At 37.0% G+C, this 13,039-nt stretch overlaps 2 protein-coding genes and 1 long non-coding RNA gene across 7 annotated transcripts; 1 reads left to right on the top strand and 2 right to left on the bottom strand.

The window, feature by feature from the left end:
• The first annotated feature begins 826 nt into the window (after window positions 1-826).
• On the top strand, window positions 827-2,120 carry LOC125471848 (very-long-chain enoyl-CoA reductase-like). Its single transcript, XM_048572697.1, has 2 exons — window positions 827-1,437; window positions 1,515-2,120. The coding sequence occupies exons 1-2, from the start codon at window positions 1,075-1,077 to the stop codon at window positions 2,001-2,003; spliced, it is 852 nt and encodes a 283-aa protein (XP_048428654.1). The 5' UTR covers window positions 827-1,074; the 3' UTR covers window positions 2,004-2,120.
• Window positions 2,121-3,151: 1,031 nt separating this feature from the next.
• Window positions 3,152-6,861, bottom strand: LOC103946100 (G-type lectin S-receptor-like serine/threonine-protein kinase RKS1). Of its 2 annotated transcripts, none has more exons than XM_009356728.3 (7): window positions 5,411-6,861; window positions 5,025-5,147; window positions 4,554-4,726; window positions 4,211-4,421; window positions 3,883-4,120; window positions 3,607-3,760; window positions 3,152-3,524 (listed from the first exon to the last, which is right to left on the bottom strand). In XM_009356728.3, the coding sequence occupies exons 1-7, from the start codon at window positions 6,711-6,713 to the stop codon at window positions 3,219-3,221; spliced, it is 2,508 nt and encodes an 835-aa protein (XP_009355003.2). In that variant the 5' UTR covers window positions 6,714-6,861; the 3' UTR covers window positions 3,152-3,218. The 2 variants fall into 2 exon arrangements, with proteins under 2 accessions (XP_009355003.2, XP_009355004.2); XM_009356729.3 differs by having other exon boundaries at window positions 3,153-3,524; window positions 4,554-4,723; window positions 5,411-6,860.
• A 2,024-nt stretch (window positions 6,862-8,885) lies between these two features.
• LOC103926565 lies at window positions 8,886-13,027 on the bottom strand. 4 transcript variants are annotated; one of them, XR_007253922.1, is made up of 9 exons: window positions 12,603-12,907; window positions 12,291-12,426; window positions 12,145-12,193; window positions 11,893-12,005; window positions 11,436-11,522; window positions 10,992-11,099; window positions 10,550-10,609; window positions 9,881-9,983; window positions 8,886-9,386 (listed from the first exon to the last, which is right to left on the bottom strand). It is a non-coding gene; the product is annotated as an uncharacterized LOC103926565 (long non-coding RNA). The 4 variants fall into 4 exon arrangements; XR_007253921.1 differs by lacking the exon at window positions 8,886-9,386 and adding an exon at window positions 12,930-13,024 and having other exon boundaries at window positions 9,447-9,983; window positions 12,603-12,836; XR_007253923.1 differs by lacking the exon at window positions 8,886-9,386 and adding an exon at window positions 12,930-13,027 and having other exon boundaries at window positions 9,449-9,983; window positions 12,603-12,666.
• Window positions 13,028-13,039: the final 12 nt, after the last annotated feature.

Below are 13,039 nucleotides of genomic sequence, written 5' to 3'. Positions count from 1 at the left end.
TACCTAAATGTATGTATCGAAATGTATTATAATGAATTTAATATACCTAAATGAAGAAGACAAATTATATCGAAATATATTGTAAAATAAAAATTAGTTTATCTAAATGTTTACAACAAAATATATTACGATGAATGAAATGAAAATTATAATTATAATGAAATAAAATTAATACATTAAAATTAGGAAGAAAAAGAGAAATAATTAAAAACATCAAAAATATAATTAATAAATGAAGTTATTAATGTCTCAAGGGACTAAAATTAGATTTTGATCTTACTCATGATTTTAGTCTAAAAGTCATATTTGCTAAGGATTAAAATGAAGTTTCTTATTTATTACCATCTGACACTATCGTGACGGTATATTTGTGTCATATAAGTCAGTTTCCTTGTAGAAGCATCTTAAACTTAATTTTGTTTTTGAACAATACATGGGTTTACAAAATTGTGTAGGAATTCTTCTTCAAAACATTCATGACAGATTAACAAAATTTCATGTATATGATCAGAATCGTTCATATTATAAGTTACTGTATAGTAATCATTGATGTAAACATACTTACAAAGTGATTTAATATGAACGGTTCTAATCATAAGCATGAAGTCCTCTAAATCAACCACAGTTTTTTGAAGAGAAATCCCTTCAAAATTTTGTAGAGTTAGCATTGTTGTTTGTTTCATTGGGAAACAAGAAAAAAAAAAAAAAAGAATAAAAGAGGATGAAACAAGGGGTTGAGGTAGGTAGGCAGTGTGCAACGTGGTCTTACAAAGCAACACATGTTCATGGGTTATCTAGTAGCCATTCAAACTTCCGAAGACGCCCGATGTGATGCATAGCCAACAAACCAGTGGCCTAGAAGGCAGGAACATGTAGCCAAGCCAGCCATAACCCCCGGAAAACGAAAAAGCATTTAGCTACCCAGTAGATATATGTGTGTGTGTGTGTGTGAGAGAGAGAGAGAGAGAGAGAGAGAGAGTAGTTTAGAACAAATTAAGACTGATTAAATAGCTAGAAAGTGTCCTCTAATCCACCATTAGCTGTTCGATTACAGGAGTTTGGTTAAGATTAACTATGGTGATGAGTAGTATGTCGATAATCTCGGCACTTATTTTCCCACCACCTCCTTCTATTTTCATGACAGCAATGTCAGTGATTAGCTTCACGTCATTAGCAAATGCTGGGATTTCAGAGATCAGAGGAAAGCACATGCAGTATTCCAAGTTCCGGAATTTCAATAATCCTCAAAATTTTGCACCAAAACTTGAAAAGCAGCAAGAAGTAGTAACATTGTCCGGTAGAGCAGGAATGCTCGTTGCTTATACTCCCGCCTTCGTCGCTGCTTTCACATCCTTACTGTTTTTTCCCCATCAAGATGTCAGATCTCTACTGCTCTCTTCAGCTCTAACCCTTCATTTTCTCAAAAGGATTCTTGAGGTACGTACATACGTAATGTGTATATGTGTGTAATATATACATATATATAATATAAGTATGTGCATGTACATGTATAGGTTCAATTTATTCACAAGTATAGTGGAGGAATGGGCGTTGATACAGCAATTCCAATCTGTCTGAGTTATTTGTTGTCGACTGGAAGCATGATTTATGGTCAACACCTAAGCAGCCAAGTGCTAGGGTTTCCAGAGCCGGCAATTGATTTGAAGAGCGCCGGCATCGTCTTGTTTGTAATAGGAATTTCTGGCAACTTGTACCATCACTACCTTCTTTCGAAGATGAGGTCGAAGCCAGGTGAAGAGAAGGAGTACAAGATTCCCAATGGTGGTTTGTTTGAGCTTGTTATATGCCCTCACTATCTCTTTGAAATCACAACATTTCTTGGGGTTTCTTTCATTTCTCAGACTCTCTACGCCTTCTCCTTCACCGCGGGAACCGCCCTCTACTTGGCCGGAAGGAGCTATGCTACCAGGAATTGGTATCGTTCCAAGTTTAAAGATCATTTTCCCAATACTCTTAAGGCTCTCATTCCATATGTTTTCTAATTAAATTCATGAGTAAATATTTTTTTGATGAGTATTGTTGACGCACAAAATTGGATCAATCTTGGACCAACTTAGATATAATTGCAAATTCCACAAATACACAAGAATACAATGATATATCATGGTTCACCTCGAGTTGAGACTACATCGACGTTGATGCAGTTTTTGTTTCTACTATGTAAATGTAGGTTACATTGGATAAGGATGCTTGTTTTTTAAGAGAGTAAAGTCGTTAGTGGAGATGTCACTGTCCAAATTTGATATAAAATCATTCCAATTGAAGTGTTATTTGCTGACTAAATTTGAATTCTTTGTGATTAGGAGTTAAATTTGATATCAACACCAAATTTATTTTTGATTAGTTTAATTGTGAATCTCTTATTACACTAGCATTTCAGCCAATAAAAATTGTATAACAATTTTTTTTAATAAATGTAACCATTTAAAACCCTAAATAATAAGAAAATAATATTTGGCAATTTGGTTGGAGAAAAATAAAATTTGACGTAAGACTTCAGACCAATTATAATTTGACACTTCCATTGGAGATGGTCTAAGGGGTTGTTTTATTGTCATCTCATGTATTGTTGAATACAAAATATCTTATCTTAATATGCAACTGGTGGATTATATTGGTATATACGACATGCCTTGGTATTTGTGGCCTTCTCTTTTAAGGCAGTGCGTCATGGTTTTAAACTGGACTTGGAAAATGGATTGTGTTTGTTGTGTATGTTGTGTCATACTCATTTTCTTAACCGATCTTGTCATCTCAAATTCGTTATCTTAGCATGTTCGTAACATGTGACCTGATAACGATCAACTCGTTAATAGATTGATTTTGAACCTGTTATTTTCATGTCGTTTCGTGTTGGGTTAACAGGTCATACAAGAAATTGTCGTGCCTATTGTCTAGACTTGAAAAAACAAGCCGTGTTGCCGTTTTCGTACCATACCTGTTATCTTAACAGGTTCCGGATGGTGACCCGATAATGACCAAATTTGTTAATGGGTTGAATCAAAGTATGTTATTTTTGCGTCGATTCGTATCAGATTAACAAGTCGTGCAAGAAATTGTCAGGCTTCATTCAAACCGTCCTCCTCACTTTAGTCTAAACTAGTACATATATATATATGTGTGTGTGTGTGTGTGTGTGTACATATATATATATATATATATATTGTGGAACATGTCGGATAATCCTATGCCCTTCTTTAACGAGCTTCTATTTCTGTACATGTCACATCATTTATAGAACTAGCTCCTTCAGTACTCGTTGATGGATCTACTCTAGTACAATCCCTTCTCAACAAAAATGCAGGTTGTGTTGGGGAAGGAACTGTTGCCTCGTTACCTAGCATGAAAACAACTGCCGACATGGTTGGCCGGTCAGCAGCAAACTCTTGCACACACAAGAGGCCAATTTGGATGCATCTCGCAACTTCGTTGACATGGTACGATTCGCCTATGGATGGATCAACAATTTCCAAGGCATTGCCTTCTCTCCACAAATCCCAAACCTAAAAGAGTTTTGAAAAAATCAACCAAGCATGAATAAAGTAGGGAAAATCATTGTTTACAAATAGGTTATAGTTAGCTTACATATCCAACCAAATTTGAGTGGGGATATTTTTTGTGGTAGTAACCAGAATTCCTTCTGCCAGTTATGATTTCTAGCAATAAAACACCAAAACTGTACACATCAGATTTTACTGAAAAAATTCCTTCCATTGCATACTCCGGTGACATATAACCACTGCATCAATATAAAGAGATCATGGTGAGATTTGTACTCGGAAGGTGGAACTATTAACCTATTATTTTGGTAAGCTCTAGCCAATTTATATCTTCAATTTTGATGAAATTTAATTAACTTACTATGTTCCGACCACACGATGTGTATTTGCTTCAGATTGGTCCCTTAGAAATATTCTTGCCATACCAAAATCTGCTATTTTAGGGCTCATAGATGCATCCAGTAGAATATTACTGGCCTTTAGATCTCTATGGATAATCCTTAATCTCGAATCTTGATGAAGATATAAAATCCCTCTAGCAATCCCACAGATAATCTCAAAGCGTTTTGTCCAATCTAGAAGATTTTTTTTCGTTTCATCTGAATATAGTAAGAAGTTGAAACCAAATCAATTCTTGTTAACTTTAGTTTCAAAACGAAATTAAAGGAAAAAAAAATAAGAAGACATACCAAAAATAAAAGAGTCCAAACTTTTGTTTGGTACGTATTCATAGATTAGCATCTTCTCTTCATCTTCAACGCAACAACCTATAATCTTGACAAGGTTCCTATGTTGGAGTTTCGCAATTATCACAACTTCATTCTTAAACTCTTCAATTCCTTGACCAGAATTCTTCGATAGTCGTTTCACCGCTATTTCCTTTCCATTATGAAGTACACCCTGGAAGTATAATCCAAGCACTTATGTTACCATTCATTTTTAAAGGTATCAAACATGAATTGCATGTTTGTTGCAAGCTTCTATGTTAACCTGAAGTTATGCATCCTTCGGAAAGTTATAGAAGCTAACTACCTTATAGACTGAGCCAAAACCTCCTTTCCCAAGCTTGTTCGCTACAGAGAAATTGTCCGTGGCGGCTGCGACGGTTGTTTGATCAAAGAATTGTAATTCTGAGTTTATTTTACTTTGATCATCGAGATCTGTTCTATCTTCCATGAAAAACATATTTTTTCTCTGCCTGCCTGCTGTGATGAAATACATAATTAAATAAACAATGCAATGTTATAGCCTTTTGGTCATAATAAACAAACAGTATTGCACGACACTACAAGAAAACTTACAATAACCGTTGGCATTAGTTGTACAGAATAGAGTGAGTAAAAGCCCTCATAGTATACCCGCCCAGTAGCCACTAATAAGTCTTTTACCATCTCAATTCTTACAACTAATGTTAGAGACTGTAGTCGTTTATTGTAGTGTTGATGTAATAGAGACCGACACAAGAGGGATACTAATTAAGATAGAGAAGCAAAATTTATTTACCTTTGCTCTTCCTCCTTACCAACCAACACAAAAGAAAAACCAGGCCAAGGAACGCAAGAGCAGATAAAAGTGAAATTGCCAGCCTTGCCTTCTTGCTAATTACAGAACCATTTGCAAATTGAGCTACAAGGATATAAAATAAAAATAAAAAACCAACGAATTCAACAGTTGTGAACTGTAAACAGTAGCAAATCACTATAAAAAATAAAGAAAAACTATGGGGTTTTATCATGTGCGAGATAATTGTAGGATGTAATTAGCCAGGCGGATCATGGCAAAGTATAGCCGGGCAACTACTATCCAACAAGATTTGTCTTGTATTAGAGAAATTACGGTAGAAAATGTACAATACAAAATATTGTGAGAATGAAAAATAAAGTGACTACCTAGAGTAACTGCATCAACTCGTACATACAAGTCCTGCCCAACATTTGAAAAAGTTCTTGTGTCCATCAAGTCCCCGTACCACGTCACGCAACCCATCCCTCCTCCCCTTTCATCTGCACGCGCGTATGCCATGCAAGAACAATTCTTCATGCACTCTTGCTCACACCCTTTCAGACTCAAACTCATATTCACACGTGCCTTAGATGAGTCGGGTACCTTCGCACGTGCCACCTTAACAAACCCTTCCCCTTTTTGGCATGTAGACGCTCCCAATTTTCTCAGGCATCCACCCAATCCATCTCTCAGATACCAATCCTGGGTGAACTTGGGTTCAAATCCGGGCAGACAAAGGCAAGAGAAGTTGTAATTACTGTATGGGTCGCAGTTACCATTTGGACCACACTGTCCATAGTAGTCACACCACTCACTAGGGCTAGAGCTTACTTCGATCCAATTGTTTTCTTGATCTCGCCATACGAACCGTTTAACAATTCCTGATTCATCTAGCACCCCCCTTGTGAATACTGAGCCATTTGGAACAGTAAACATCATATACATCTCATCTTTATTGTTCACAAAGCTGCGGACACTATTAATTGTAAATTCGGGGACCCCGCTAAATCTCTGGCCGGTCCAAGTTCCGCCTCGAAACCATTTAGTTTGACCCTTGAAAAGCATCAACTGCGGAAACCCGGTTGGGTCAATCTCATACGAAAAATTCCCTGATCCGGGATCATCCTGGGACTTCCGAGATCTTAAGCGCCTGTTCAGCCCTGACCGCCGGTTCAGCCCAATCTTCATTAATGGAAGCAGTGTATCTGAGGGGTAATCAAAGCCTTGCCACAGCACCCTTGGGCTACTACCATTGTTCTCAAGCAATACAAGATTTCCCGTATCCAAAAGTTTGGCTATTACGGAATTGTTTGGCGAGGAGACTGTGACATTAGCAGACCAAAGAGGGGTATTTTGGTCCTTCCCATAAATGACAAGGCCTCCATGATCTCCATGAATAGCTAGGAGCCCAGTTCCAGCAATTGGAGTTATGGGGTTGTCTCTGTTTGCAATCCAGACGATTGTTTGGATTGGAATATTGTTGTACCAAACTCCGATGTAACGGTTATGTGAATTGCCTGGGCTAAAAAACCCTAGTGCAAAGATTTTAGTGGCGGAGAGAAGAACGTCGCCGTATCTTAGGGGTTGGTTTGGTGTAATGGCGTCTAGGGCAACAGAAATGGAGGAGGGAGGAATCACAAGGAAGATAAGCAATCTAATTATGACAAAAAAGAATTTAGTAGAATTCATGGTTAGTTTCTCAGGGGTTGATTAAATGCTAAAAAGGTTGCTTCTTTTAATGGCAAGCAGAAACAAAAAGCCCGAAAGGTTGGATTTTATTTTTCTCTGGAGATTGCGCAACGCTAAAGGCTTCCAGTTGTTGGATTCACACGCAAATTCCTTTCATACATGTCGAAATCTCCACTTCATTAATTCTGACCACACCCCAGTTGTATCCAGTAGATTGATAAGGACAATTTTCTAATTGACGTTTCTGTGCATGCGAATGAACGGCAGAGCTAACTAACTTGGCTCCGAAAGGGACCAATTGGGAAAGTTCTAGGATTTTTTATTTGGCGTGCGAAGAATCACAGCAGCCAAAACCTAGATGAAAAGTCTTACCTGCTTCGTATGCTATGCTGAAGTTTGATGACCCCAAACCTCTCATTCTTAAACACTAATTGATGTGAATGCGTCTGTTAGCTTTCAAGTTTCCACCATAGTACGTCGTCTCACAATTGACAGAATTAGCTAACTAGTCCAAGTATAAGATCTCTTCAATTACCTTGCAAATTCGCAATCGTAACCAATAATTATGGTGCCTTACATGTCCATGCACTCGAAATATCTTAAAAGAGTTCAACTTTAGCGATGTCACATCATTTAAAGAATTTTCTCCTTCAGTGGTGGATGATAGGGTTTTTGCATGTGGTCTAATATCTTAGTAGATAGGATGTTAGATTTTCACTTAAATTGTGTCTTAGGTTCGAAGTTGCGCCCTCCCCTAAATTGTTGGCTAGTTTCAAATTCTCCCCTCCCTTTAATAATAATTAAAAAAAAAAAAAAAAACTGGGTGATGGATCTCCACTGTTATAACTCTGATGCTAGTTGTTTTGGTGAAGGAGCTGCTTCTTCATTACTTAGCATGAAAGCAACCGCCGACATTTTTGGCTGGTCCATGGCATACTCTTGCCCACATAAGCTGGGAAATTTGGACACATATCAGAACTTGGTTGACATGGTCCCAATTCACCTAGAGATGAATCAATGATTTCCAAGGCATTGCCTTCTCTCCACGAGTTCCAAACCTAAAACAAATTTAATAGCTAGTTGATAAAATCGTTTATACATGTTACTGCAAATGCATGGACAGGGTGGTTTCTTCTTGTATTCCTGTGTTGTGTTGTATTATCTTGTGGTCATACAATAATCTTCTGGTTAACTTGACGTATCCCCATGTCTGTGTCCATGCATCGTAGCTGCAAACTGTTAAATCCCCTAATTATCTCCATATCCGTCAGCACTCACCATGCTCATTACTTAGTTGACTGTTATTCTTAGTATGGTCAACTCTAGGTGACTATTTGTGAATACTCTGTATCAAGACGGGGAAACAGGGGAACAGGGGTACACTTTTTTCGGTTATTAACCGATATACATTCTTTGTACTAAACTCGGATAACCAAAGAGGAATCAACATTCTACCAAAAATTACAACCAAGACCTTTTTTTCTTCACTTAGAGCAGTTCCATCGTGGGCTATTGCTCGGTGGACTGCCTTTGGAAGAGGGCCAGACAACCCGATGGAGATGGTCCAGCGTGTGCTGGTGATGGAGCCCGAGCGGGCTCGAGGGAAAGGCCCAGCACGAGTTGCCAGCCAGAGAGCTTGAAGGCAACGTGACAGAAGGTTGACGTCAGGGTGACATCAGCCATCATCTCCTCTGCATTTTTGGGCCTCAACCTTACAGCTACTCGACCTTCATCGTCCTTGGAAGCTACGGAGAGGATCCTCTCCAGACCCAAACCCACCAAAGCCTCCGAATCCATCTTCTTTAAAGGCCAAGTCAGCATTGTGGGCTTTCCCAGGGTCGACGTCTTGCTTTCTCGAAGCCAATGTCGTGACTTCCTCGGTGATGGTTGTCGAAGAAGATGCATAATTGAAAAAGAGTTTTCCGATAAACAAACAAAGAAGGAAGAAGGAAGTGAAGAAGAAGATGCATAATTGAAGAAGAAGAAGTAGAACCAAATCTGTAGAGAAGAAGGAAGAAGGAAATCTGCAAATAAGAAGGAAGAATGAGGAGGATCCGGAGATAAATTAATAATCTAATATTAATTTATACAAAGTAAATAATATAATATTAATTATAAAAAAAAAATACTCATATTTTATTACCTATTGCCAAGGCTATTTAGTGTAGGGGTGGAAATACAAAAGTCAGTTACTGTTCACTGGATGGATTAAATAGTGAATAGCTCGAGGGGGCATTTGCAACGGTAGAGTTGCTCTTAAGTTTGGTAACACATGACATTACAAAAGACAATGGCAAGAAATTTTTATTTGAATACAACATACAACTTAGGTCATTAGCGAGCTTCAACTGCATTTATTGTTAAGTCGTTTATCGAACAAATTTCTCTTTTTGACGCTTCTGAGTTTGGATTTCTGGATTGTAATATAAATGCAGGTTTCTTGGGACAGGGAAGAATTGTTTCATTACTCAACATGAAAAACAACTTCCGACATGGTTGGCCTATCCGATTCAATTTCTTGCACGCAAAGTAGACTGATATGGATGCATCACGAAACCTCATGTGCAGGATATGACTGATCCAATGATGGATCGACTATACCTAATGCTTGCTCCTCCGTCCACATATCCCAAGTCGGATGCAACACAAACTGGAAATTACGCCCGCGAGTTGCTGCGGAAACCAGTTGTTTCAGGCGTAATCGGATGAATAAAACACATTTTAGTTGAATAAATTCAACACAATTATGAACAAACAGAGATATACATGAGTGAATAAGGTTGATAAGATAATCAATTTTGCTTTTATATACATTTAAGTAAGCTGGCATATAAAGACATTCTACAATGAGTGGGAAGAAATTGAACGTCTTTGATTAGAAAGAGATGGTTTCCAAAAAAGTTATGAAAGAGATGGTTTCCAAAAAAGTTATGTTCATTAAGAAACAGAAGAAACATGTAGTTCACACATATAATGTGTCCTGAAAGCCAAGGAGATTACAATGATTTTAGTCTGGTGTAAGCAAACCTGATAGACTACAACTGATGCATACAATCCAATTAAAATGTTCATGAAAACTGCCAACACGATACTTGAAACAACCACAATTAGCCACAGAATGATTGTCAAACCAGCAATAAGGATGCAAGCTATTTCAAGAAATGGACCTTCTGGAGTAATCAGATCATGAGTCAGTCGATACCAGCCTTTAAGCAGCATATAGGGACTCTTTACAACAGCAATTACTGTCACATCCCAGTACCGGCTCCGCTGCAGCACGATATTCATTCACATTCTCAAATAGCCAAAACATATATACCCGTAAGAAAGCAATGGAACAATATACCCATTAAAAAAGTCACAAAAAGATTTGCAGAAACTTTCCCAACTATTATAATTATATGGCATATCCAGACTTCAAATTTGATAGAGAAGCTAATTGTTCAAACAAAATAATGATAGAGAAATTATTAACTGTGCCATGCAATTTTCAACAGGAAAAAAAAATTTCAAATACTATGTCTAACCACAATTCACAAAAGCCATTTTCCTAGAAAATTGGTTAATCAAAATAATGTACGAATATTTATTAGTGACATGCTATAAAATTGCAACAGTAATCGGGCTTCTTAACTGAAAAGAAAGAGGTCAAAATTTCACAAAGAAGAAAATAATCCTGGCTATAAAGAGTGTAGAAATGTTCAACCATGACACGACCTTATATTATTCCATAAGCCAACTTAATATCAATCCACAAAGTGGAATTATAATGCTTGCTTGCCACAGAGGGCATGCTACAATGAGTGAGCTGCGGCACTTAGCAGCTATCTACATACCAGAATAAGGGTTTTGGAGATGATAGCAGCTTTCGGAAAGACTCAAAATCAAAGATTGACCTGGAAAATGTGAAATAATCAAGTGAAATTAACATTGTCCTGATAATAAGCTAAGAAAATCATATTCATCATAAATCGGTAACCAAAGTCACAAAGGAGGATTCCTCTCACAGTTAAGGACATGTTTTTGTTGTAGCTAGGTATTATCGTAGGAATAAACCAACAGCACCATAAGTAAAGTAGCAGACCAAGTTTTTTTTTTCAGAATTGATGTCGCAACATGTTTGTTTAAGTAGCGAAGAGATTACAACACATCCATAAGCTGATGACTCCCTCTCCGGTTTACCGCATCATTCTTAATGTATTCAACAATGCATCAGCAATTAAAAGTCCTTGGAAAATGCCAAGCTACTATAAAGACATGACGAAAACTATATCTCACCTTACCCCCTTGTTGGCATAGACAGCATATCCGTCCTTGTTGTTCGGGGCGAAATAATCCTGAACTCCATTATCATCATCGTCGAGAATGTCAAACTGTAAATCAACCCTGCATGAAACAAAACTTAGAAATTAAACAATTATCAAAGCTTGTGAAGAATGCTAAATCCAACTAGTTCGACACATAAAGTAACCCAAAAGAGCCCGAAAGATAGAAAACTTATAAATTCTATACAAATTATAATCCTTAACAGAAGGATGGAACAAAACAGGTTCATTCTTGAGAACAGATGTAATTTTGCACATTGCATATATGTAGATTAAGGATGGTGATAACATACCTTGTAATTTGTACAAAATTAGGATTTTCATTCAAAGAACTATAATATACACAATTACAAAAAAAGTGATTCAAACTTGTTCTTCTCTTAAGGAAATTACTCACAGTTGAAATTCTGAATGGAAGAAGTTTTGGCTTTCCTTTCCGGCTATATTTGATTAACTGGGAACCTTTTTTTAATGCAATGAGTGCCTTCATGAGAGAGAGAGAGAGAGAGAGAGAGAGAGAGGAATATTAGGTGAAAAGTATTGCCAAATCACACAGAGATCAAAATCTTGAATATATATGTTTAACCATATCAAAGTGAGTGTGTGAAAGGGTGTAGTCTGCAGAAAGGGCAACATTTTCACCGCTAGGAAGTTGGAAACTAAACTTTTACACAGTTATTGGATTTTATTTATTCCCTTCGCGAATTGAAAAGCAAATTGTTCGAGTAACGCAGGTAAATTCGATATATGTATGCGTTACTCTACGTAAGACGATTATAAGTTATAACTATTGCGTCTTAACACAAAAATGATCATAAATGTAAGTGTCCGTATTACGGAAGTAAGGGACTTACAGTAATTGCTATGAGCTCTAACAGCAGTCACTCCAAGTATTGTATTACGAAAGTAAGGGACTTACATCAATTGCTATGAGCTATACCAGCAGTCCCTCAAAGTGGTGTAAGGGCTAAAATTATAAATAAGAAGTAATTTAAACAGTTTAACTTAATAAATTGTAATTTAAACAATGCTTATGTATTCAAACATCCCAAAACAGGAATGAACTTCCAAAAAACATGCGCACGAAAATAAACGGCATTACTCACCCATTGAGTTGGACCATCAAACTGGAGCGTTAGAAGGATCATCATGTACCTATGAAACCCAAAGGAAAATCTTAGCAACCCCAAAGTCTGTATGCAAGCGTGAATAAGTATGCGTGTATGAATCTATTCATAGTGAAGAAGACTACCTTAAGAAATATTTGCATCTGCAGCTTCATATGGTCATACAATGAAAAGCACCACATATGATAAAAAACCCCAGCTGCACCACAAAAGGAATATGATCTTCCTCTCAACTTGTATTTGCAGTTGTTATTGTAACATCTGCAGACAGCATACATAAGCACTAATTTGATAATTCTAAAGAAAAAAAGCTCTTATTCGATAATGCACCAAATTTTATCCAAAAAACAAAGGGGTGACATATCCCTAGATTAACAGAGCATCTTTCTTTGTTCCAAAACAAATTGCAATTGGCTTTGGTAAAGTAGAAAGATTACCAGATATCTCGGGCATAATCTCGACTCTGTTCCATTATTCAAGCATTTTACTGTCCTTTTAGATCTATCTCTCAACATGGGAAATACAATAAGACAGTAAAAACAAAAGTTAGTGATAGCTATTACATAGTGAAAGAAAATAAGACATTCACATAGTGATAGCTATTTACTATCCTTTCTCATCATAATCTCGACTCTATTCCATTATTTGAGCATTCTACCGTCCTCTTAGTTCTACCATATGTGAATGTCTTCATACATGTCAGCATATATATATATATATACACACACACACACTGAATTTTGAAAGCAATGAGAGAAATATACCTTTGGGGCATCAATGCCAGAAGGGTGAGTGAGGGATCTAAGATGTTTGAGAGTAGGAGTTTTTGAGCAATTTGTGCGAAAAAGTTGAAGAGCTTCAAATAGAGTTGAGT

Source organism: the organism of the source record quoted next, unplaced genomic scaffold, assembly GCF_019419815.1.
Source record: "Pyrus x bretschneideri cultivar Hongxiangsu unplaced genomic scaffold, Pyrus_bretschneideri_v1 Contig62, whole genome shotgun sequence".
Classification (NCBI taxonomy): Eukaryota; Viridiplantae; Streptophyta; class Magnoliopsida; order Rosales; family Rosaceae; genus Pyrus; species Pyrus x bretschneideri.
This window is presented reverse-complemented; position numbering and strand designations above follow the sequence as displayed.

Coding starts and splice junctions, on each gene's coding strand:
- LOC125471848 (XM_048572697.1), top strand. CDS start 1,075: ATGGTGATGAGTAGTATGTCGATAATCTCGGCACTTATTTTCCCACCA. Junction 1,438..1,514: donor TTCTCAAAAGGATTCTTGAG/GTACGTACATAC, acceptor GTACATGTATAG/GTTCAATTTATTCACAAGTA.
- LOC103946100 (XM_009356728.3), bottom strand. CDS start 6,713: ATGAATTCTACTAAATTCTTTTTTGTCATAATTAGATTGCTTATCTTC. Junction 4,727..5,024: donor GGTAAGGAGGAAGAGCAAAG/GTAAATAAATTT, acceptor ATTTCATCACAG/CAGGCAGGCAGAGAAAAAAT. Junction 4,422..4,553: donor GTTTTGGCTCAGTCTATAAG/GTAGTTAGCTTC, acceptor TTATACTTCCAG/GGTGTACTTCATAATGGAAA.